The sequence below is a fragment of the Passer montanus genome, unplaced genomic scaffold (assembly GCF_014805655.1).
Source record: "Passer montanus isolate IOZ18808 unplaced genomic scaffold, ASM1480565v1 scaffold62, whole genome shotgun sequence".
Classification (NCBI taxonomy): Eukaryota; Metazoa; Chordata; class Aves; order Passeriformes; family Passeridae; genus Passer; species Passer montanus.
Window position 1 is genome coordinate 1372729 of NW_024371260.1, and position 25595 is coordinate 1398323.

A 25595-nucleotide genomic window follows, 5' to 3' on the forward strand; every position below is an offset into this window, starting at 1 on the left:
AGGAGATTTGTAGGGAGAAATAAGCCACAGGAAAAGGAGGTTTTTAGGGGAAATAAACCACACAATTTCCTTTATGGAATCATGGAATGGTTCGGGTGGGATCTTAAATCCCATCCAGTCCCACCCCTTTCCCTGGGCAGGGACACCTGCCCCTGTCCCAGGTTGCTCCAGGCCGGCCTTGGGCACTGCCAGCGATGGGCAGCCACATCTGGCACAGCTGATTTTCCCGATTTTCCCCAATTCCCGGCATTTTGGGGCGCCCAGGCCTCGACCCCGCCGCTCCCTCCCTCCCGCCGCGTCAGCGTTGCCAGGCAACGCCCGAAATGGCGGCGCGCGCGCGCGGGGCACGCCGGGAGTTGTAGTGCGGAGACGCCACCGCCCCCGCGCCCCGCCGGCAGCGCGGGACTCCCTTTCCCAGCAGGCACCGCGGCGCCGCGCGAAAAGGCTGAGAGAGCGCATTTACCTGCGGGGAGTGGGGTACAGGTGGGGCGCGCCGCGGGGGCTGCTGGGATTTGTAGTTTTTGGCGGAGCGACCGCTAGGCGAAGTCCGGCGGCGGGCGGCGGCCGCGGGACTACAACTCCCAGGGCGCCGCGGGGCGCAGCGGGCTGGGCGCCGGTGGAGGGCGGGGGGTACGAACGGGAACCTCGGCGGTGGCGGGGGGATGCTCGGGGGAGCCCTCAGGTGAGGAGGAGGAGGAAGCGGGAAGGGGAACGGGAAGGGGAACGGGAGGCGAGCCCCGGGGCGAGCGGCCAGCCCCGGGTGGGGCCCCATTGTCCTGGCGGGCAGCGGTTCCTCATGGAGGCACCGGGCTGTGAGGGGAAATGGGCACCGGGGGGGGTCGCAGGGGTTTGGGATTAAAAGTCGCCCCCTTGTTCCCAGCTGCGTTTGGAAAGGAATCCCCTCCTTCTTATCCCCGCCTGAAACTTGGATTTCCTAATAATTTAACTGGGTCGAAGACGGTTTTTTGCCGGTCTGAGGTTGTTGTGGGTATTTGGAGATATTTTGGTGTGTTTTTTCCTGGCTGTGCTTCCCCCAGATGCACATCCCGGTAATGCGGGGGTTGGTGCTGCGTTTAGGGGTGAAAAAAAACCCCAAATTTGCTATAAAAACATTGGGATTGTTGAGCCTGAATCTTTGGGGCGACCTCACAGTGACCTTCCCGAGCTGCAGGAAAGGGAATATTCCCAAGGGATGGAGTGACACAAGGGGGGATCAATTCCAAGCGACAAGGAGTGGGTTTAGCTTGGATTTTGGGGAAAAAATCCCTCCCTGTGAGGCTGCTGGGATCCTGGCACTGGTTATCCCAAGGATATCCCATCCCTGGAATGGCTGGACAGGGCTTGGAGCCACCTGGGGCAGAGCAAGGGGACACTGGATGTCCTTTAAATCCCTTCCAGCCCGCTCCTTTATCCCATTCCCAAACCGCTGTTCCCTGTGCAACATTCATTTCTCCTTCCTGAACCCCTTTTCCCTGTGCAATATTCATTTCTCCTTCCTGAACCCCTTTTCCCTGTGCAATATTCATTTCTCCTTCCCCAAAACACTTTTCCCTGTGCAACATTGATTTTCCTTCCTGAACCCCTTTTCCCTGTGCAATATTCATTTTTCCTTCCTGAACCCCTTTTCCCTGTGCAATATTCATTTTTCCTTCCTGAACCCCTTTTCCCAGTGCAATATTCATTTCTCCTTCCCCAGACCACTTTTCCCTGTGCAATATTCATCTCTCCTTCCTGAACCCCTTTTCCCTGTGCAATATTCATCTCCCCTCCTGATTTTTCGTGCTGCAAGAGCAGAAGGCGTCCCAGCAGTAAATCTGAATGAGTGTTTGCTCAAGGCAGGTGTGGAGCAGCTTTTGCAGCAAAGCCTGGCTTAAGGTGGCTCTGATTAAACCAAGCTTTTAATTGCCGAGCGCTGTTACAAAACCACAGCCGTGGAAAGGGCAGGACTGGGGCTCAGCTCCCAGCTGGAAAAACGAGTCCTGCTCCAGCTGGGACTGATAAAAGGTTGTTTTGTTAAACTTTTCTGTGTGCCACAGCAGGTTCCTGGTGAAATGAGCAGCAAAGCACGAGCCTCGGGTGTTTGCTGGCAGCTGGGCAAGGTGCACAGGGCTCCTGGCAGCCTGCAGGTGAGTGACACGTGCAGCTCTAAAACCCTTCCGTTCCTCTCTGGTTCTTCATTTCAGTGTCTAAAACCCTTCCGTTCCTCTCTGGTTCATCATTTCAGGGTCTAAAACCCTTCCGTTCCTCCCTGGTTCATCATTTCAATGTTTAAAACCTTCCATTCCTCTCTGGTTCTTCATTTCAATGTTTAAAACCCTTCCATTCTTCTCTCAGTTTCATCATTTTATCTTTTAAAACCCTTCCATTCTTCTCTCGGTTTTATAATTGCAACTTCTCAGATTTTTAATTTCAACTTTTAAAACCCTTCCATTCTTCTCTCAGTTTCATCATTTCATCTTTTAAAACCCTTCCATTTTTCTCTCAGTTTTACATCTTTTAAAACCCTTCCATTTTTCTCTCAGTTTTATCATTTCAATGTTTAAAACCCTTTCATTCTTGTCTCAGTTTTATAATTCCAACTTTTCTCCTCAGTTTTACCATTTCAGCTTTTAAAACCCTTCCATTCTTCTCTCAGTTTTATAATTCCAACTTTTCTCCTCAGTTTTATCATTCCAACTTTTAAAACCTCTCTGAATCTGCCCTATTTTATGATTTCAGCCTTTCCAACCCTTGATTCTTCTCTCAGTTTTATCACTTCCATGTTTAAAACCCTTTAATTCTTCTCTCAGTTTTATCATTTCAGCTTTTCTCCTCAGTTTTGCCATTTCAGCTTTTCCAGCCCTCTCTGGTTCTGCCCTCAGCTTTATCTCTTCAGAATTAAGCAGCTTTTGGGTGTGATGTGGTTCCAGCCCCCGGGAATTGTGAAACCACCTGAATTTCAGGCACAGTTTCTCTCCCCTTCCATCCTTTTCCAGCTGCTGAAGTAATTCCCAGCAAGAAAAATGCTGATAGTGCAGCAGAAACAAAAGGAAACGGTGGAGATAATGAAAGCATTTTGTTTGCAGGAGTGGGAGGAAAGCCCTCAGTGTTCCTGAGGTGTTTGTGCTGCTTTTGAGGAGCAACAAGAGGCAGAATTCCCTCGTGGGATTCATTCCCGTGGGGATCTGAGCTGGCAGAGGTTTGGGATTTGTTCCAAACCTGACACCCGGCCTGGGAAATCCTTGTTGGAGTTCCAGAATCTGCCTGCCCCAAACTGCGCTGGCAGGAAAATCCTGAGGGGAAAAGATCTTTTCATTCAGGCAGAGGCTTTATATATTTAATTTTTTCTTAAATTAATTTTTTTCCCCCAAATCCACGGGGAAAACGCTGCCAAACATGGAACAGATTTTTAGGGGAATTTACTTTGCTGTGGGTATTTGATCCTGAGGAAATTTGTGTATTGGGATGGGATGGAGGGAATTTAAAGCTCATCCTTTCCAATATCCCAGGTTTTTCCAGCCTGGCCTGGGACAATTCCAGGGATGAGGCAGCCACAATTCCCTGGGAATTCCATCCCAGGGCAGAATTCCTTCCCAATTTCCCGCCCAAAGCTCCCCTCACGCTTCCCTTCCCCTCAGGGTCGGTGGATCCTCAATCTCCTGAAGGTTTTGGGTTTTTTTTCCTCTCTAAATTTCAATTTATGAGGTAAAACCTCCTCCATGGAGGCAGCAGAATGTTGTGTTTGACCAGAACATGTTGTTCCTTCCCGGGGTGTGAAATCCTTGTTGGAATTCCAATATTTTCCTGTGTTGGCGGGAAAATCCTGAGGGAAAAATATCTTCTAATTCAGGCCGCAGCTTGGCGTGGCTTTAAATTTCATTTTTTTCCCCAAAAATCCACAGGGAAAACACTGCCAAACGTGGAACAGATTTTTGGGGGAATTAATTTTTCTGTGGGTGTTTGGTCCTGAGGAAATTTGTGAGGAATTTGTGAATTTTGGGATGGTTTGGAGGGAATTTGTATCTCCTCCTCCTCTCCTCAGGGTCGGTGGATCCTGGATCCCCTGAGGGTTTTAAGGTTTTTCTTTTCCTCTCTAAATTTCAATTTATGAGGTAAAACCTATTCCTTGGAGGCAGCAGAATGTTGTGTTTGATCAGAAAATGCTAAAAGTTGTTGTTCCTTCCCAGGGTGTTAAATCCTTGTAGGAATTCTCATATTTTCCTGTGTTGGCGGGAAAATCCTGAGGGAAAAATACCTTCTAATTCAGGCAGAGGCTTTATATATATATAAATTTAATTCTTTTTCCCCCAGATCCACAGGGAAAACGCTGCCAAGCGTGAAACAGATTTTTTGAGGGAATTAATTTTGCTGTGGGTGTTTGATCCTGAGGAAATTTGTGGAGGAATTTGTGAATTTTGGGATGGTTTGGAGGGAATTAAGTAGGAATAAAGTAATTTTAAAAATTAAGTGAAAATCAAGTTTAAAATACCAAATATTTAAAGTGTTTGGAAGCTTTAAAGCAGCTTTTTGAGCTCAGCTTTGCTTTCAAAGTGGTTCAATAAAAAACCCCCACAGCTCCAGATCCATCAAATGTTTCCCAATTCTCTCTGGCTGATGGAAATAAAAATTATTGGCTGATGGAAATAAAAATTATTGATGCAGGGGCTGGGGTCAATCTCCTGTGTCCTGATTTGTTTCAGGCATGGAAATGCAAGCAGGACTGAGCTGAGCGAGCTGTGGCCTTCACCACGAGCATCCGGCACTGCCGCGTGGCTTTTTCCACCCAAATTTTCCCTTTATTATGACCTGTTCCTCAAAGGTGTTCTTCTAGGTAAGAACAATCTGGTTTTTTAAATAATAATTTAATTTTAGTATCATTTTTTAAATAAATAATCCTTCCATAATAATTAATTTTAGTATATTTTTAATAAATAATCCTTCCATAATAATTTAATTTTAGTATCTTTTTTTAATAAATAATCCTTCCATAATAATTTAATTTTAGTATCTTTTTTAAATAAATAATCCTTCCATAATAATTTAATTTTAGTATCTTTTTTAATAAATAATCCTTCCTTATCTCTGTTTTCTTGCTCTTTGAATAAGCAGGTAGTGCCAAAAATTGAAATAATTTCATTATGTTTTATAATAAATAATCCTTTTTCATCTGTGTTTCCTTACTCTTCCCACCCCCTTTTTTCCCCTAAACTCCTTTAACTTCTTTAAAGGGAAGCAGAATTCCAGTGCTATTAATAAATAATTTGAATTTATTCTCAAATTTTCTCCAGATCCGTGTTTTTCCTGGGAATGGAGGTGCCCTTCGTGCTGCTTCTGACCAGGCTCGTGGCAGAAGTTGCTGGAAAATCCACAGAAAACTCGGTGGGTGCTCCAGGAATTGAGTTTAATGTCATTTTTTTTAAAATTATTTTATTTCATTTTTGATCCCAACTTTTCTATATTTTTATTTAGAAAAGCAAAATAAAATTGATTTTTAAAAGCAAAATAAAATTGATTTTTAAAAGCAAAATAAAATTGATTTTTAAAAGCAAAATAAAATTGATTTCTAAAAGCAAAATAAAATAGATTTTTAAAAATAAAATTTATATCTGAAATAAAAATAAAATGGATTTAGAAAAATAAAATTGATTTATAAAATAAAAATAAAATTTAAAATAAACGAAGTTTTCTCCTTGCTGGAAAACAATTCCAGTGGGTTTTAACTGAATGATCCTTAATTTCTGTGGGGATTTTGCATTGATTTTTTATATTTATTGTCATTTCCTCGATGGCAAAGTGGGAATTCCTTGGGAATGTCTCTCCTCAGGTGCCAGACCCGGAATGTTGTGTGGAAACGTTGGATTCCAACAGCTCCTGCCCCGTGCCCCAGCAGTGCAGCCCAGGTAGGGAATTCTCTGGGATCACTCCCTGGAGCGGGGCCTTGGAAAAGGCCCTGAAGATCATTGATCCCATGGGCAGCCCTGGGGAATGCCAGGGACCAAAATCCCAGATTTTTGTAATTCCCCTGTGAGTTTTTCTCCTTTTTTCCTCTTGGAAAATTTTATTTTTCTGGGATAATCATTGGGGCCTTGGAGAATTCCAGGGATCAAAAATCCCCAGATTTTTTAAATTCCCCGGTAAGTTTTTCTCATTTTTTCCTCTTGGAAAATTTTATTTTTCTGGGATAATCATTGGGGCCTTGGAGAATTCCAGGGATCAAAAATCCCCAGATTTTTTAAATTCCCCGGTAAGTTTTTCTCATTTTTTCCTCTTGGAAAATTTTATTTTTCTGGGATAATCATTGGGGCCTTGGAGAATTCCAGGGATCAAAAATCCCCAGATTTTTTAAATTCCCCGGTAAGTTTTTCTCATTTTTTCCTCTTGGAAAATTTTATTTTTTGGGATAAGCATTGGGGCTTTGGAAAACTCCAGGGATCAAAAATCCCCAGATTTTTTAAATTCCCCTGTGAGTTTTGCTCCTTTTTTCCCCTTGGAAAATTTTATTTTTCTGGGCTAATCACTGGGGCTTTGGAGAATTCCAGGGATCAAAAATTCCCAGATTTTCTAGACTTCAATACCAAAATCCAGCAGCTGGGGAGTGGAAATTAATTAATTAATAAATGTTATTCCCTTCTCATTCCTCCTCCTTTTATCCCTCTAGAAAATTTTATTTTTCTGGGCTAATCACTGGGGCTTTGGAGAATTCCAGGGATCAAAAATTCCCAGATTTTCTAGACTTCAATACCAAAATCCAGCAGCTGGGGAGTGGAAATTAATTAATTAATAAATGTTATTCCCTTCTCATTCCTCCTCCTTTTATCCCTCTAGAAAATTTTATTTTTCTGGGCTAATCACTGGGGCTTTGGAGAATTCCAGGGATCAAAAATCCCCAGATTTTCTGGACTTTAATACCAAAATCCAGCAGCTGGGGAGTGGAAATTAATTAATTAATAAATGTTATTCCCTTCTAATTCCTCCTCCTTTTATCCCTCTAGAAAATTTTATTTTTCTGGGATAATCACTGTGGCCTTGGAGAATTCCAAGGCTAAAAAATTCCTGAATTTTTGTTCTTCCTTTGAAATTCCTCCTCCTTTTTCTCCCTTTGGAAAGTTTTATTTTTCTGGGATAAACACTGGGAGAATTCCAGGGATCAGAAATTCCCAGATTTTCTAGACTTCAATACCAAAATCCAGCAGCTGGGGAGTGGAAATTAATTAATTAATAAATGTTATTCCCTTCTCATTCCTCCTCCTTTTATCCCTCTAGAAAATGTTATTTTTCTGGGATAATCATTGTGGCCTTGGAGAATTCCAGGGATCAAAAATCCCCAGATTTTTTTATTCCCTTTTAAGTTGTTCTCCTTTTTTCCTCTTGGAAAATTTTATTTTTCTGGGATAATCATTGTGGCCTTGGAGAATTCCAGGGATCAAAAATCCCCAGATTTTTTTATTCCCTTTTAAGTTGTTCTCCTTTTTTCCTCTTGGAAAATTTTATTTTTCTGGGACAAACACTGGGAGAATTCCAGGGATCAGAAATTCCCAGATTTTCTGGACTAGAACACCAAAATCCAGCAGCTGGGGAGTGCTAATTAATTCATTAATTAATATTATTTTTTATAATTCCTTCTCCTTTTCCCCCTGGGAAAATTATTTTTCCTGGGGTAAAAACTGGGACTAAAAATTGGGAATAAAATTTGAGAATAAAACCTTTTTTAACGTGGGAAAAGGGAATCAGGTGCTGTTTTTAACCCAAAAAAAAGGGAATTTTTGCTGGTTTTTCCCCTCTAAAATCCGGGGATTGTTGGAAAATTGGGAATTGTGCTGGCTTTATCCCTTTTCCCTGTTTTGGGCAGGATGCTACAGGAGGTGGAACGAGGATGGGAGCAGCAGCTGCATCAGGTGCAGGAATGAGAGCCTGGGCAGCCCCTCTGGGCACAACCTCAGCGAGTGCAGGAGCTGTGAGTTTGAACGATTTTTGTTCATTCTATTTAATTCACTTCATTAGAATTCATTGGAATAGTTTGTGTTCGTCTGCTGGCATCCATTACTGCAAAAACTCCTCAAAACGCAGCAAAAATGGAGATTTTTATCCCACATCCTTCAATTCATTTGAATTTCATTAATTTAAAAATTATTTTTATTTATTAATTGCCATTTATTCCCACGGCAAAAACTCCTCAAAACGCAGCAAAAATGGAGATTTTTATCCCACATCCTTCAATCCATTTGAATTTCATTAATTTATTTTATTTATTAATTGCCGTTTATTCCCACGGCAAAAACTCCTCAAAACGCAGCAAAAATGGAGATTTTTATCCCACATCCTTCAATCCATTTGAATTTCATTAATTTATTTTATTTATTAATTGCCATTTATTCCCACGGCAAAAACTCCTCAAAAATGCAGCAAAAATGGAGATTTTTATTCCACAGAACATAAAAAAGATTCCCAAATTCCTGGTGGGATTTGGGGTGGGAATGTGGGAATTTGGTGTGCAGGGAGGGGGAAATGGTAACATTTGGGCTGGGGATGGATTTTAATTCAAAATTGAAATTTTCTGGTTTTTTCCAGCTGGGGGCAGAGGGCTGAGCTCCCACCTGAACGGGAGCACTCCTCTCATCCAGAACTTGGGTGAGCTCGGGGATTGGGGGTTTGGTGAGGTAAAAGGGTTAAAATGGGTTTGGAAAGGGATTTAATTTAGTAAAATGAGTTTAGAAAGGGATTTAATGAGTTTAAAAGGGGTTTAATTCGTTAAAATGAGTTTTAAAAGGCCTTTAATTTGTTAAAATGAGTTTAAAAAGGGATTTAATTAATGTTAAAAGGGATTTAATTTGTTAAAATAAGTTTTAAAGGGGTTGAATTTGTTAAAATGAGTTTAGAAAGGGATTTAATGAGTTTAAAAGGGGTTTAATTCGTTAAAATGAGTTTTAAAAGGGCTTTAATGCATTTTAAAAGGGATTTAATTTGTTAAAATGAGCTTAAAAGTGATTTTATGAGTTTAAAAAGGGATTTAATGAGTGAAAAAACAAATGAATTTTTAAAAATTAGTTTAGGGATTTAATTTGTTAAAATGAGCTTAAAAGTGATTTTATGAGTTTAAAAAGGGATTTAATGAGTGAAAAAACAAATGAATTTTTAAAAATTAGTTTAAAAAGTGGATTTGTTAAAATTAGTTTAGAAAGTGATTGAATGAGTTCAAAGTGATTGAATTTGCTGAAATTATTTTTAAAAGTGATTTATTGAGTTTAAAAGGGATTTAATGAGTGAAAAAACAAATGAATTTTTAAAAATTAGTTTAAAAAGTGGATTAGTTATAATTAGTTTAGAAAGTGATTGAATGAGTTCAAAGTGATTGAATTTGCTGAAATTATTTTTAAAAGTGATTTAATGAGTTTAAAGGGATTTAATTTGTTAAAATTAGTTTTACAAGGGATTAAATTTGTTAAAATGAGTTTAAAAGTGATTTTATGAGTTTAAAAAGGGATTTAATGAGTGAAAAAACAAATGAATTTTTAAAAATTAGTTTAAAAAGTGGATTTGTTAAAATTAGTTTAGAAAGTGATTGAATGAGTTCAAAGTGATTGAATTCGCTGAAATTATTTTTAAAAGTGACTTATTGAGTTTAAAAAGGGATTTAATGAGTTGAAAGGGATTTAATTTGTTAAAAGTAGTTTTAAAAGGGATTAAATTTGTTAAAATGAGTTTAAAAGTGATTTTATGAGTTTAAAAAAGGATTTAATGAATCTAAAAGCAATTGAATTTAAAAAAATGAGTTTAAAAAGTGATTGGATTAGTTATAATTAGTTTAGGAAGTGATTGAATGAGTTCAAAGTGATTGAATTTGCTGAAATTATTTTTAAAAGTGATTTATTGAGTTTAAAAAGGGATTTAATGAGTTAAAAGGGATTTAATTTGTTAAAATGAGTTTTAAACGGGATTTTATGGGTTAAAAGTGTTTGAATTTGTTAAAATTAATTTGAAAAGTGATTTAATGACTTTAAAAAGTGTTTAACCAATGAAAGTGTTTTCATTTGTTAAAATGAGTTTTAAAAAGGGATTTAATTAGTTGAGAAAGGGATTTAATGAGTTTAAAGTGGTTTAATTTGCTGAAATGAGTTTCAAAAGTGATTTAATGTCAAAACTGACATTAAATTATTACATAAATAAATTAAATAACTGAATTAAATAATTTATTTAATAAAGTATTAAATAAATAAATTAAATAACTGAATTAAATAATTTATTTAATAAATTATTGAATAAATAAATTAAATAACTGACATTAACTGATTTAATTGATTCAGAGATGTTAAAACTGATTTAATCCCAACTCAGTTTCAGGCACCTGGAATGACCCAAGAGCCCCCAAACCTCAGGGATTTGCTCTTTGTTTTGGTTTCATCCTTTGGGGAAGGAGGTTTTTGCTCCAAACCAGATTTTTTCTCTTTTTCTCTCATTTCCTCGTTCCCAGGGGGCCCCGAAGTCGCCGCCTCCCTGATTTTGGGGACCTTTTTCCTCAGTTTATTCCTGATCCTTTCTGTGGCTTCTTTTTTCTACCTCAAACGAGCCAACAGACTCCCAAAGGTTTTCTACAGGAGGAACAAAGGTAAAAAATCTTTAATTGTGCTTTAGTTAATGAGCTTTGCTCTGTTAATTGGCTGAAATGGGGGTTTTTCCTTGGAAATTCCCATTTTGGGCTGCTGAGTTCCCCATTCTGTGGAGAAAATTCCCATTTTGTGCAAATAAATTCCCATTCTGTGGAGAAAAATCCCATTTTGTGCAAATAAATTCCCATTCTGTGGAGAAAATTCCCATTTTGTGCAAATAAATTCCCATTTTGTGGAGAAAATTCCCATTTTGAGCTCATAAATTCCCATTTTTGGGAGAAAATTCCCATTTTGAGCTCATAAATTCCCATTCTGTGGAGAAAATTCCCATTTTGAGCTCATAAATTCCCATTCTGTGGAGAAAATTCCCATTTTGAGCTCATAAATTCCAATTTTGTGGAGAAAATTCCCATTTTAAGCTCATAAATTCCCATTTTGGGGAGAAAATTCCCATTTTGAGCTCATAAATTCCCATTCTGTGGAGAAAATTCCCATTTTGTGCCAATAAATTCCCATTTTGAGCTCATAAATCCCCATTTTAAGCTCATAAATTCCCATTTTTGGGAGAAAATTCCCATTTTGTTCCAATAAATCCTCCAGTCTTGAGAGTCCTACACCCAATAAATTCTCCAAGTGGGATTTTGGTTGGATTTTTGGACAAAATTCTTATTTTAACAAGAAAATTATTCCCTCCATGCCTGTGATTTTAGAAAATGAACAATTCCAGCCTTCAAATTAATTAAAATCATCTCAATTAATCTTTTTTTTTGTCTCTTTTAGCATCTGTTCTCCAGCCCAGTGAAACAGTGAGTAAATTCTGCTTTTATAGGAACATTAAATAAACAGGAATTTCCATTTTAATTAACAAAATTGGGACTTCATTAAGCAACTCCTTAATTGATGAATGAGACTGAAATAAACTTAAAGATATTTTGGGGTTCTTTGGATCCAAACTGGAACGGAAATGGAAAAGTTGAGGGTTTTTTCCAAGGAAAAAATCTGTACACAGTGAAAATTATAGGAAACAAAAAAAATCCTGGATTTTTTTAAGGAAAAACAGTTAAAAATTGCTTTTTTTGACATTATCCTTCTGTTCCACAGGCATCCATGATCCCTCCTCCAGCTTCTTCAGGTGAGGAAATTTCCTCTGGAATGTGCTAAAAATAAACAGAAAATCCCCAAAATTCCCAGGATGAGGAACAGAAATCCAGTGGGATTTGGGTTTTTAATAGGATTTGTTGCTTTAATTCAAGCAGGGCAAAATATGGATGGGATTTCTGGTGGGAAATCCATTTTTGGGGTTTTGGTTGGGTTTTGTGGGGTTGGGATTGGGTTTTGTGGGGTTGGTTTGGGTTTGGGGGTTTAATTTTGAGTTTGGGGTTGAGTTTTGTGGGTTTGGGATTGGGTTTTGGGAGGTAATTTTGGAGTTGGGGTTCAGTTTTGTGGGTTTAGTTTGGGGGCTTGGGTTTTGGGGATTTAGGTTTGGGCTTTGTGTTTGGGTTTTGTGGGTTTTAGATTTGGGTTTTGTGGGCTTAATACTGGGTTTGGGGTTAAAAATCACAAAATTCAACCCCAGCCCCACGAAACCCAACCCCAAACCCCAACCCCAAACCCCACTGCACCTCAATCCCCACACCCCACCTCCCTCTCCCTTTGGGATTTCCCTCTGGGACCCCATTCCCAGGGGGTTTTTGGGGTGTTTTGTCCCGGCAGTGCGGAAGCCGCGCTACGTCCGCCGCGAGCGCTCCCTGGGCCCGCCCGGCCCCGCCGACAGCCGGGTCAGCAACGTGTGACCCCAAACCTGACCCCAAACCTGACCCCAAACCTGACCCCAAACACAGCCCGGGTCCGCCAAACCTGACCCCAAACCCAGCGAGCCGGGTCAGCACCGTGTGACCCCAAACCTGACCCCAAACCTGACCCCAAACCTGACCCCAAACCCAGCCCGGGTCAGCACCGTGTGACCCCAACCCCGACCCCACAGTGTCCCTGCCCCTGTTCCCGAGCCCAGGACGTGCCGGGCGCTGCTGATCCCGCAGCAATCCCACAGGGTTTGTGCCAAACGCGGCCCCGGCTCGGGGGCTTTGGGGGCTTTGGGGCTTTGGGGGTCCTGGTGCTGCTCGGGGGGTCCTGCCCGAGGACGGGGGAATTCCTCAGGGATTTGGGGCTTTGTGGTGCTGGGGCAGAATCCCTGAGGGATTTGGGGGAGAATCCCTGAGGAATTTGGGAGATTCTTCCTGTTTGGGGAGAAAATTCCTGAGGGATCTGGGGACTTGTGAAGAGAATCCTTAAGGAATTCTGGGGATTTTCCCTGTTTGGAGAGAATTCTTTGGGAATTTGTGAGATTTTTCCTGTTTGGAGAGAATCCTTAAGGAATTTGTGGGATTTTCCCTGTTTGGAGAGAATCCTTAAGGAGTTTGTGGGATTTTTCCTGTTTAGGGGAGAATTCCTGAGGGATTTTGGGGACTTGAGAGAATCCTTAAGGAATTTGTGGGATTTTCCCTGTTTGGAGAGAATCCTTAAGGAATTTGTGGGATTTTCCCTGTTTGGAGAGAATCCTTTGGGAATTTGGGGACTTTCCTCGGGATGTGACCCCAAAACCGGAGCTGGGATTTGGGGTGTGGCTCCATTCTGGACTGGGGCAAAGGGATCCTCTCAAGTGCTGCTGCTTTAGCCTGGGGCAGCAATTAATTATGCTAATTAATTCTGCTAACTAACCACGCTAATTAATGATGACAATAATGAAGATGCAGAATCCTTTGGAAGCAAATCCCAGATCCCCCTGGGAGCGTTTTCCCGCTCTCCTGGTGCTCAGTCCAGGCCCGATCCCAAATCTTGGGGTTTTTTGGGAATTTTTCCAGCTCAGTCCTTGGATGAAATGCTCTCCAAGGGACAACCCATTCCTGCTGGGATTGGGAATTCCGGCTTTTGGGGCACTCAGGCACTCCGATTTTTGGGATGAGCCACAGGGACTGGGACAGCTCCTGCCAGTGGAAAAATGGGATTTTTGGGGTGGGAAATCCCTGGAATTTGAGCTCCAGAGGCATTCCCAAATTCCAAGCACCAGCCTCAACTTCTCCCACGGATCTTGGGCCTGCCTGAGGACTTTTGGGAAGTGGAAAAGGATTTTTTTTTTTTTTTTCCTGGCTGGGTCTCCCTCCTGCAGCTTTTCCTGAGGGTCCTAGATCCATGGAAAAGTCCTAAATCCATGGAAAAGTCCTAAATCCTTCCTAAATCCATGGAAAAGTCCTAAATCCATCCTAAATCCATGGAAAAGTCACTGTCCGCCCTGGAATTCCAGCTTTTCCTTCTGGATCTGGAATCCATCCTAAATCCATCCCAAATCCATCCCAAAACCCTGGAATTTTACAATTTCAGCCCCTGGAATTCCAGATTTTCCTCCTGGATCCCAAACCCATCCCAAATCCCTGGAATTTCTCTCACCCCCCGGAATTCCAATTCTTTGAATCCTGGATCTGGAATCCATCCCAAATCCATCCCAAATCCATCCCAAATCCATCCCAAATCCCTGGAATTTTGCAATTTCACCCCTGGAATTCCCGATTTTCCTCCTGGCCCCCAAATCCCTGGAATTTCTCTCCCCCCTGGAATTCCAGCTCTCAGCATTCCCTGCCAGGGGTGGGAATGGGAACTTTGGTTCTCTCCTTTTTTCCCAAATTTTTGATGGGAAAATGAGAACCAAACTCTTGGATCTGCTCCCACCTGGAGAATTTCCTTTTCCCTGGGGTCAAACCTCCCAAGAGGAGAGCTTGGGATGGGAAGAAATCCATTTTTCCCATGGAATAATCCCATTTTTTCTGGGAATTCTGGGGCAGCTGGATTTGCTTTTATCTCCTTGAAAACCAACGAGATTTTGGTGGAATTTTCAGGGATAAAACCCAAATCCTGGAGAGGCTCCTGTGCCAAAATATTCCAAATTTTCCTCTTTATTATGATAAATAAAATTCTTTTCCTCCTGGCCAAGGAATTCCAGTTGAAATTCCCAATTTTTTGGAGATTTTGGGAGATTCCAACGTGGAATTTTGATAATTTCCTTTTTTTTTTTGTGCTGCTGAGATTTTTTTTCCTTCCCAAGTAGGAAGGTTTTATCCTGGAATTCAGAATTTCTCAGGATTTTCTGAATTCCAAAGGGGAAAAAAAGGAGGAACTATGCAAATAATTCCAAGGAATTGCACCTCTGGAGCTGGGAATTCCTGTGTGTTAATTCTGTCCTGCTTAATTGCTACAATTTTAATTTATTGAAGGATCAGCTCCTTTTTCTGTCTCTTCTCGTGGGGGATTTGCTTTAATTGTTGTCTGAAAATGGGATTTGTGACATTAAAAATGGGGTTTGTGTAATTAAAAATGTAAAGATTTAGTTCTGTGTGTGATTCAAATCGAGTTTTTCTCAGTGATTTTTACCCAGAAAATGAAAACCCCAAGATTTTTACCCAGAAAATGTTAAAATCCCCAACTTTGGACTCCTTTTTGGGGTGTGCTTCAGCTTTGTCACTGCTGGCAACTCCTGGTTGAGTTTGTGGGGTTTGGGGTTGGGGTTTGTGGGTTTAGGCTTGGGTTTATGGGTTTGGGGTTTAGGGTTGGGTTTTGGGGTTGGGTTTATGGGTTTAGTTTGGGTTTGGGTTTTAGGGTTTGGTTTTAGGGGTTTAGGTTTGGTTGGGGGTTTAACTTTGTGGGGCTGAGCTTTGGGGGTTTTGGGTTAAGGTTGGGTTTTATGGGTTTAGTTTGGGTTTGGGTTTTAGGGTTTGGTTTTAGGGGTTTAGGTTTGGTTGGGGGTTTAACTTTGTGGGGCTGAGCTTTGGGGGTTTTGGGTTAAGGTTGGGTTTTATGGGTTTAGTTTTGGGTTTGGGGTTTAGGTTTGGGTTTTAGGGTTGGATTTTGTGGGTTTAGGTTTGGTTTTATGGGTTTAGTTTGGGTTTAGGGTTAAGGTTGGGGTTTGGGGTTTGGTTTTAAGGGTTTAGGTTTGGTTGGGGGTTGAATTTTGTGGGGTTGGGTTTGGGGGTTTTGGGTTTGGGGTTAAGGTTGGGTTTTGTGGGTTTGGGTTTGGATTTTGTAGGTTTGGGTCTGTGCTTGATTTTGGTGGGTTTAGATTTGGGGTTGGGTTTAATTTGGGGCTTTGTGGTTGAATTTTGTGGGTTTAGTTTGGTTTTATGGGCTCAGTTTTGGGTTTGGGGTTGAGCTTTGGTTTTGTGGGTTTAATTTTGACTTTTCTGGGTTTCCCCTTCCCTTCCACCACCAAATTCCCTTTCCCAAGTGCTGCTTTGGGTTGAAAAGAATAAAATGTGCTTTAAAACTGGATTTTAACCCCCGGTGTTTCCTGGTTTGTATCTTTGTAAACAGTGCCAAAATAAAGAGATTTCAGCTTTTCTTTTTTGGCTTTCCAGCTTTTTTTTTGGGGGGGTTGATTAGAAAATAAACCAGGGAAAAAAATATTGGGAAAAATCAAATTCCAAACCTGTGCTGGCCCTCAGGGAGAGCTGAGCAGGGAAATTTCCCTGTGGAAAATCCCAAAATTCCAGGAGCTGCAATTCCAGAGGCTCTGGAATTGGGAGAGCGTTAATTAGGAGCGAGCAATTAGCGTGGACTTAATTGAGATGTTTACATCGAGCAGGTAAAGCCGGGCTTTAATTCCCTTTTCCCCTCCCTGTTCCCCACTGGGATGGGATTTGGGGTTCTGGGGTTGGGATTGGGGAATTCCCAATTCCCTGTGCCAGTGACGTCATTGCCACTGCTGAGTTTGGGCTGATTGCTTTGGATTCCATGGATTTCCTGTGAATTCCATGGATTTCCTTTGGATTTCCTTTGAATTCCATGGATTTCCTTTGGATTTCCTTTGAATTCCATGGATTTCCTTTGGATTTCCTTTGAATTCCATGGATTTCCTTTGGATTTCCTTTGAATTCCATGGATTTCCTTTGGATTTCCTTTGAATTCCATGGATTTCCTTTGGATTTCCTTTGAATTCCATGGATTTCCTTTGGATTTCCTTTGAATTTCATGGATTTCCTTTAAATTTCTTTTCAAGTCCATGGATTTATTTTTAGTTCCATGGATTTCCTTTTCAATTTCATGGATTTCCTTTGGATTTCCTTTAATTTCCTTTTCAATTCCATGGATTTCCTTTAAATTTCTTTTCAATTCCATGGATTTCCTCTTCAATTCCATGGATTTCCTTTACATTTCTTTGAATTCCACAGATTTCCTTCAATTCCATGGCTTTCCTTTAATTCCACGGAGTTTTTTTAATTCCATTTCACTGATTTCTTGTCATTTCATGGATTTCTCTTCATTCATCCCTGGAGCTGCGGCCGCTGGGGGGAGCAGAAGGCAAAGGGAGCCCCGAGAGCTGAGCTGGGAGCTCCATTCCCGAGAATTCCCGGGAGCAGGAGTCCTGAGGCATCCCACTGAATCCCTGGAGTAAAACAGGTCGTTCATTGCCTCTGGGTCAGAAATCCAGGATTTCACCTCTGGGTCAGAAATCCCAGGATTTCACCTCTGGGTCAGAAATCCAGGATTTCCCCTCTGGATCAGCAATCCCGGGTTTTCACCTCGGGACCGGAAATCCAGGATTTCACCTCTGGGTCAGCAATCCAGGATTTCACCTCTGGAACAGAAATCCCAGGATTTCACCTCTGGGTCAGCAATCCAGGATTTCACCTCTGGGTCAGAAATCCAGGATTTCACCTCTGGGTCAGAAATCCAGGATTTCCCCTCTGGATCAGCAATCCAGGATTTTGGCCCCGGGACTGGAGCTTTTCCCGCGCTTTTCCCGGGAATCCTCTGGAGCTGCTCATCCCTGGAAAAAACCAGTTCGTTAATTGCCGCTGCCAGGCCAGCTTTAACGAGCCGAGCCCGAGCTCTGCTATCTTATCTGGGCCTGATAAGCACCAAACGTTCCCGGGCGTGGCCAGAAATCCAATAAAAATATTCCGTTTTATGGAGCCGGATGAAAAGCTGCGCTCTGCTGGGGCTGTTTGCTTGGCCAGGGCAAATCCAGCTCCAAAAGAATCCCTGGGATCAAAAAAAGCTTCCCCAAGGCTTAAAAAAACATTTTAAAATATCTTTAATTTATTACAAAACTCTGAGCAAATGTCAAGAGCGGTGATAATTTGTATTTTGAGGGGATATTTCCTTTTTTAATCTCTGGAATATCCTGATTATTATTATTATTTATTTTATTTATTACTATTCCTTATTTATAATTCTTCTACTTCCTTATTTATCTGGATTATTATTATTATTATTATTATTATTATTATTATTGTTGTTGTTGTTGTTGTTGTTGTTGTTTTAATTTTTATTTTATTTCCTATTATTCCTTATTATTAGTCCCTTTTGCTCTGGAATATCCTGAGGATGACAATTATTATTATTATTACTGTATTTATTATTATTATTATTCCCTTTTTCTCTGGAATATCCTTATTTATTCCCTAGTTCCAGTTCATTTATTGAGGATGGACTTTTCCAACTTGGTGAATTCCACATTCACCACGGCAAGTATATAAAATAAAAATAAAACAGTAAAACTGACAAGAAAACATGGAATTTTTGCTGCTTCCTCACCATGTCCAAAGCTTTTTTCCAGCTGTTTTTCCTGCTCCAACGACCCAGAGGCAATTAAAAAAGTCGGTTTTAATGAAGCTTTAATTGTGCAGGTGCTCGGCAGCTCCCAGGGTGGAAAAGGGCAGGTGCTGAGAGGGAAAAAAAAAGGGCTAAATTTGACTTTAACAAGGACAAACACCATAAAAACATCGGGATATTTGTGGTGGGGCTCAGCTGGCACTGCCAGCAAAAAAAAAAACGAGTTTTTCTACTGGGATTTGGGGTGGGAATAAACAAAATAAATCAATTTCTCATCCAGGAAGGAGTGTGAGGGTAAAAAACGGGGATGGGGCAGAGGTTCTTCAAGCTTTGGATGGGATATTTGGATTTTTGGGGGGATTTGCTGAGGGTTCCTCACCCCGGGAGGAAAATACCCCTTAGAAATCCAATTTTTTCACAGAATGAGCCGTGGGATTCCTCACAGAATCCTGGAAAATCCCTAAAAAATCACCCAGCTCCATTTTCCTGCTGTGCTTTGTTCCAGCTCCTTCCTCAATTTCCTGTTCCCAGGTGGGAAAACACTGGAAAAATTCACTTTACACTGAGTTAGTTCCACCTCTGTTGCTTTAAAAGTTGGTTTTTTGGGGTGTCTGACTGCATTTTGGGGTCTGATCCAAATTTTCCCTCTTTTTTTGCCTTTGTCAGGGAACTGAGGGGATTTGGGCCTTTTTTCTTGGCCTGGATTTTTAAAAATTTTCTTTGTTTTAAGGTGAATTCTGCCAGTCTGTGAGAGGAATGTGCCTTAATTTCAACCCTCAAAGAGATAAAAAGAATAAAAATAACAATAAATTGGTGTTTTTACCAATTGAAGTGATCATAATTGTTTAATTAGTTTCGTTCCGGCCCTTCTGAGGGGATTTGGCCTTTTTCCTTTGTGCTTTAAGGTGAATTCTCCCAGTTTATGTGGAGAAGGTGCCTGAATTTCAACCCTCAAAGAGGTAAAATTAGTGGAAATAGCAATAAATTGTTACTTTTACCAATTTCAGTGATCAGAATTGTTAATTAGTTTCACTTCGGCACCTCTGAGGGGACTTGGGCCCTTTTTCTTGGCCTTGAGTTTTTAGCATTTCCTTTTTGTTTTAAGGTGAATCCTCCCAGTTTGTGAGGGGAATATGTCTGAATTTCAACCCTCAAAGAGGTGAAAATAACAGTAAATTGTTGTTTTTACCAATTTCAATGATCACATTTGTTAATTAGTTTTGTTTCAGCACTTCTGAGGTGATTTGGGCCTTTTTTATTGGCCTGGAGTTTTAAAATTTCCTTTGTGTTTTAAGGTTTTGTTCTCCCCGTTTATGAGGGGAATGTGCCTAAATTTCAACTGTCTAAGAGACAAAAATGATAAAAATAACAACAAATTGTTGTTTTTACCAATTTTGATGATCACAATTGTGAATTAGTTTTGTTTCAGCCCTTCTGAGGGGATTGCGCTGCTTCAGCCACAGGCCGGGAAAATGATTTCTATTTTAAAACAAAGCAGAAAACAAACGGAGCTCAGAGGATTAAAGTTCCTGAAGATCCCCCCTCCCCGCTCTGTTATCTCCTCGTTTTTCCAGGAAAATTGTTCCAATCCTTTCCCCTCATCCCTTGAGCCCCTGCGAGCTGGGAAACGATGGGAAAAAAGGAGAATTTCCCCCATTTCCCCTCTCAATAAAAAATCCTCTCCCATGAAATAAATAACAAACCCAACCAAGCAGAGCATTTTCCTTGGAGCATTTTCCTCGCCGGGAGCCGAAGTTAAAAATTATTCAAAGTAAAAATTCCTGGCCTGTGAAGCAGAGGCTCCGACTGTACCAGGCAAAGATTTCCACCAGCGTTCCCTGGAGATAACAGAGCAGGAAGAAATCCCAAATTCCATCGGCAGCTCCCATTCCCACCTCGTTTTCCCTCCTTTTTCTCCTTTTGGGATCAGGATTTGGCCTCTTCTCCTGGGTTTTCTTGGAGTTTAAAGGACAAAGAAATCTGGGCACCACAAGTAAGTGCTGGACTTTATCCTCTCCTAAGGAAGGATTTTTTTTTTTTTCCTGAGGGATTCTTGGATTAGGATTTTTTATTTTAGGGCATTTAGGAGCAAAATGGGTGAAAAAATCCTGGATTTTGAGGTGCTCGGGGTGAATTATAATAGGGAAACTTCCTGAGGGCCAAAATGGTTAAAAGAGGTATTTCCCAGTTTTCTGCTGATTCCTGGAAATTCCCAGCCATGGATGCAGTTGTTTGAGAGGGAATTCCCATTGGAAAATAAAAGGATAAATCACTTATTTCCCAATTTTTTGGAATCCCGGGGATGTGTTGTGGTTGGTGTTGTCTGGGATCACATCTTGGGTGGTTTGTAGGGAGCTTGGAATGTTGGAATATTCCTGGATTTTAGCACTCTGAGGGATCCTGGAGCTGGTGGAAAATCAGGGATTTTCGCCCTGGTGGGAAGGCAGAACAATCCCACACCCCTGCTCTTCCTGCAGAGCCAAAAAGAAGTGGGAATCTTTCTTAAAATGTGGCTGGAGAGAGGGAATTTTATTGAAATGTTGGATTTTTGGGATTTGCTGAAAGGGCTGAAAGCCCAGGGATGAAAAATAATAATTATTGTGAGGTCTGGCAGCATTGAATATCCCTAAAATCATCCAAAAGTTCCTAAAATTATCTAGAGGTCCCTAAATTTATCCAAAGGATCCTAAAATTCTCCAAAAATCCCTACAATCCTCCAAAGATCCCTAAAATCCTACAAAAAAATCCCTAAAATCCTCCTCAAATCATCAAGAGGTTCCCTAAAAGCTTCCCAAAATACTTAAAATATTTTTGTTAAATCCTTAAAATCATCCCGAAAAATCCCCTAAAATCCACCAAAGGTGCCTAAAATCATCCAAAAGACCCTAAAATCCTCCAAAAATCACTACAGTCATCCAAAGATCCCTAAAATCCTTCCAAAAACCTTAAAATAATTTTAGAAAATCCTTAAAATCATCCCAAAAAATCCCTAAAATCCTCCCCAAATACCTAAAATCACCCAAAGATCCCTAAAATAATCCCAAAAAAATCCATAAAATCATCCAGAGGTTCCCTAAAATCCTCAAAAAAATTCCTTAAAATCCTTCCAAAAATCCTCCTCAAATCCCCCCAAAGCCCTGAATCCCCCACTCCAGCCGCCGCTCCAAGGCTGCCCCGCTTTATTCCCCGTCCAGGCCGGGTTTCTTTGTGTGACGGACACCTATTTATTTCATTTGGGCACTGCAGGACCAAACCCTGCAGAGTTCGGGGCTCTTTTAGGATTTTTTTCCCTCAGTCCGACCCCAAATCCGAAGCCCCGGAGCTGCTGAGGGAGCGGGAAAAGCGCGCGGGGCCGGGCCGGGCCTGGCGCCTGAGGGAGCCCCTGAGGGGAAGGGAAACCCGCCTTTTTCTCGGGTTTCTGCTCTGCTTCAGGGGGAAATGGCCCAAAAATCCGCCTTTTTCTCGGGTTTGTGCTCTGCTTCAGGGGGAAATGGCCCAAAAATCCGCCTTTTTCTCGGGTTTGTGCTCTCTTTCAGGGGGAAATGGCCAAAAATCCGCCTTTTTCTCGGGTTTGTGCTCTCTTTCAGGGGAAAATGGCCAAAAATCCGCCTTTTTCTCGGGTTTCTGCTCTCTTTCAGGGGAAAATGGCCAAAAATCCGCCTTTTTCTCGGGTTTCTGCTCTCTTTCAGGGGAAAATGGCCAAAAATCCGCCTTTTTCTCGGGTTTGTGCTCGCTTTCAGGGGGAAATGGCCAAAAATCCGCCTTTTTCTCGGGTTTCTGCTCTCTTTCAGGGGAAAATGGCCAAAAATCCGCCTTTTTCTCGGGTTTCTGCTCTGCTTGAGGGGGAAATGACCAAAAATCTGCCTTTTTCTCGGGTTTTTGCTCTGCTTGAGGGGGAAATGACCAAAAATCCGCGTTTTCCTCGGTTTTCTGCTCTGTTTCAGGGGGGAAAGGGCCAAACAATCCGGGTTTTTATCGGGTTTCTGCTCTCTTTCAGGGGGAAAAGGGAAAACAATCCGGGTTTTTCTTGGTTTTCTGTTCTGTTTCAGGGGGAAATGGCCAAAACAATTCGGGTTTCTGCTCTGTTTCGGGGGGAACGGGCAAAAAATCCGCGTTTTTCTTGGTTTTCTGCTCTGTTTCAGGGGAAAAGCGCAAAAAAATCCGGATTTTTCTCTACTTCTCTTTCAGAGGGGGAAATCCAGATTTTTCTCTATTTCTCTGCTCTCTTTCAGGGGAAAAAAATCTGGATTTTTCCTCTATTTTTCTGCTCTCTTTCAGAAGGAAAAGGGAAAAAAAATCCATATTTTTCTCTGGTTTTCTTCTTTGCTTCAGAGGGAAAAATCCGGGTTTTTCTCTATTTTTCTGGGGGGAAAAAATTCCAGATTTTTCTGGTTTTTTCTGCTCTGTTTCAGTTGAAAATGGGGGGGAAAAAATCCAGATTTTTCTCGGTTTTCTGCTCTGTTTCAGGGGGAAAAAGGGGGGGGGGGGAATCTGGATTTTTCTCTGGTTTTCTGCTCTGTTTCAGAGGGAAAAATCCAAATTTTTCTCTATTTTTCAGGGGGAAAAAAAATTCCAGATTTTTCTCTGTCTTTCTGCTCTGTTTCAGAGGAAGAAGGGGAAAAAGTCTGGATTTTTCTTGGTTTTCTGCTCTCTTTCAGAGGAAAAAATCCGGATTTTTCTCTATTTTTCTGCTCTGTTTCAAGGGGAAGGCAATCCCGATTTTTCTGTATTTTTCTCTCTGTTTCCACCCCACATTCCTGACGTTCCTTTGGGAGCCTGATCCTATAAAAACCCCGCTCCCACCTCCAGCACTTCCGTGGAGCTGCTGAAAATCCACAATTTTGCCATCATTTCTTAACTCCCGCCCTGAAATTTGGGATTATTTAATGCCCTGAACACATCCTGGGGTTTTTTTGGGATAAAACAAAGACGTGCCCTCATTATTCCCAAAATTCTCCTTTCCCAGGGACATTTGGGATATCAAACACAAAGGGTTGAGGTTTTTTGTTGGATTTTTTTTTTTTCTCCTTTTGTTTGAACTCCGTGACTCAAACTTGGGGCAAATCCAAGGCAAATAAAAGGTGTGGGCAGGGATTTAACTCCTGAATTTCTGGAATTTCGGGATGGGAAGGAGCCAAAAATCCCTCCCAGTTCTTGGGATCCGGCCTTTTCCCGTTTTTTGGGGTTGGATCCCTCTCCAGGCTGATGGGAGCTGAAAATTCCCAATTTTTTTTCTTTCCAAGCTCCCCTCGTGCTGGGCTTGGGCAGCTCCTGCTTCCCCAGCTTTTCTGGGAATGCTTTTTTGGGATGGAGCCGGGTGGTTGGGGATTTTTGGGATCCATCCACGGCCTCGTGCCGGGTCAGGAGCCGTGGGGTGATCACTCCTGGGAATTCCTGGGAATTCCTGGGAATTTCTCATCATTCCTGGCAATTCCTGGCAATTTCTGCAATGGGATGGAGATTTAGAGAATGGAAAAGAACATTTGGGAATGGTGTTGGGGCCGGGGGTGAGAATTCCTGGAAATTCCTGATTATTCCTGGGAATTCCTGGCAATTCCTGACAATTCCTGCAATGGGATGGAGATTTAGAGAATGGAAAAGAAGATTTGGGAATGGTTTTGGGGCCGGGAGTGAGAATTCCTGGAAATTCCTGACCATTCCAGATAATTCCTGGTAATTCCTGATCATTCCTTGCAATTCCTGGTCATTCCTGCCATGGGATGGAATTTAAAAGGTTGGAAAGAAAATTTGGGAATGGTTTTGGGGCCTGCAGTGAGAATTCCTGATTATTCTGGGAATTCCTGATTATTCCTGGGAATTCCTGGGAATTCCTGCCACGGGATGGAGTTGGAAAGGATGGAAGAGGAAATTTGGGAATGCTTTTGGGGCCTGGAAGGAGCAGCTCAGATCCAGGCTGGAAAATCTCCGGGAATATTTGGGAGGGGGAGATGCCGATTTCAAGGCTGAGATCTCAAAATTCAGGAATTTTTCCATCCCCCAGCCCCATTTTCGCTGAATTTCGCTTCCTCTGCTCATTTTCTGCCTATCCCAAAGATAAATTCCCCAAATCCCAAATCCCAACAGGAAAAATCCCCAAATCCCAACCTAAACCCCGCCCTAATTCCATTATTTTAAATTTAATAATGAATTTTATCTGCCTTAAAACTGCCAGGGCAGAGAAATTCCATTTTATTTCCACTTTTCCTTCCTTTTCCCGGGATTTTTGAACTCACCTTTGGGAAGCAGCAGAAGCAATCAGCAGCTCCCTATAATTAACATCAGATTTTGCATAATTAAATATTAATTAGGGCAGCACGTGGCAAAAAGGAAGTGTGGCAGGTGCCGGGGATTTTGTCAGGGAAAAATGTGGATTTGAATAATTTTGCCTGGAATTTCATCTTCCTGCTGGGATTTCAAGCTTCCCTGATTTCCTTTGCAAGTGAAACGAGCTCAGGGAAATTTATTTGGGATATTCAAAATATCCAGGGAAAATTAATGGGATAAATCCTTGAGGATAAAAGAATTAAGAAAATGAAAAATCCCTCTGGAATTCTGGGCAGTTTTCCCCTCCTGTTTTGCGTTCTTCCTTCAGAATTCCTTCAAATTCCCAGATTTTTATTTGGGATATTCAAAATATCCAGGGAAAATTAATGGGATAAATCCTTGAGGGGTTTGAGGATAAAAGAATGAGGAAATTGGGAAATCCCTCTGGAATTCTGGGCAGTTTTCCCCTCCTGTTTTGCGTTCTTCCTTCAGAATTCCTTCAAATTCCCAGATTTTTATTTGGGATATTCAAACAATCCTGGGAAAATAACGGGAGAAATCCTTGGGGGGTTTGAGGAAAAAAACAGATGTTAAAAAAAAGAGAGGAGAGTGAAAAACGCTCTGGAATTCTGGTGGGTGCCACAGCGGTGTCACAGCCTGGGGACTCTGGGGACCTGCTGGCCACTGTCCCCCTGCTGTCCCTGCTGTCCCTGGTGTCACTGGTGTCACCCCAGTGCCACCCAGTGTCACCCCGGTGTCACCCAGTGTCACCCAGTGTCACCCCAGTGTCACCCAGTGTCACCCAGTGTCACCCCGGTGTCACCCAGTGTCACCCCAGTGCCACCCCAGTGCCACCCAGTGCCACCCCGGTGCCACCCCGCTGTCACGCCGCTGTCACCGCCTGGCGCTCCCGCCCAGCCCCGCCCAGCTAAGCCGGGTTTAAGGAGTGCCAGCGCCCCCGGGAGGGGACAGCGCCGCCGGGCCCTCGATCACCGAGGGGACAGGACAGGGGACATCCTTCCCAGAGAGCCCAAAACCCCAAAAGCGACTTTGGGGACATTTCCGGGCCGTGACCTCCCTTTTTTTCCTTTTTGTTTTTTTTTTTTTTTTTTTTTTTTTTTTTTTTTTTTTTTTGGGGTGTCCCCC

The 25595-nt window shown here is 41.9% G+C and overlaps 1 protein-coding gene across 6 annotated transcripts; it reads left to right on the forward strand.

Moving 5' to 3' along the window:
* Positions 1-441: 441 nt before the first annotated feature.
* Positions 442-16323, forward strand: CUNH1orf159 (chromosome unknown C1orf159 homolog). Of its 6 annotated transcripts, none has more exons than XM_039727835.1 (11): positions 442-483; positions 2040-2126; positions 4680-4810; positions 5268-5358; positions 5804-5879; positions 7829-7933; positions 8548-8607; positions 10448-10582; positions 11364-11389; positions 11685-11715; positions 12297-12416. In XM_039727835.1, the coding sequence occupies exons 4-11, from the start codon at positions 5287-5289 to the stop codon at positions 12374-12376; spliced, it is 585 nt and encodes a 194-aa protein (XP_039583769.1). In that variant the 5' UTR covers positions 442-483; positions 2040-2126; positions 4680-4810; positions 5268-5286; the 3' UTR covers positions 12377-12416. The 6 variants fall into 6 exon arrangements, with proteins under 6 accessions (XP_039583769.1, XP_039583768.1, XP_039583770.1 ...); XM_039727834.1 differs by having other exon boundaries at positions 458-483; positions 2037-2126; XM_039727836.1 differs by lacking the exons at positions 442-483; positions 12297-12416 and adding exons at positions 625-682; positions 15856-16323 and having other exon boundaries at positions 2037-2126.
* The last annotated feature ends 9272 nt before the right edge of the window (positions 16324-25595 follow it).

What these genes read in the sequence shown, in the direction of transcription:
- CUNH1orf159 (XM_039727835.1), top strand. Translation starts at nt 5,287, where the DNA reads ATGGAGGTGCCCTTCGTGCTGCTTCTGACCAGGCTCGTGGCAGAAGTT. An exon ending in TCCTCTCATCCAGAACTTGG is followed by an intron (nt 8,608 to 10,447) that starts GTGAGCTCGGGG and finishes CCTCGTTCCCAG; the next exon opens with GGGGCCCCGAAGTCGCCGCC. An exon ending in TTCTCCAGCCCAGTGAAACA is followed by an intron (nt 11,390 to 11,684) that starts GTGAGTAAATTC and finishes TCTGTTCCACAG; the next exon opens with GCATCCATGATCCCTCCTCC.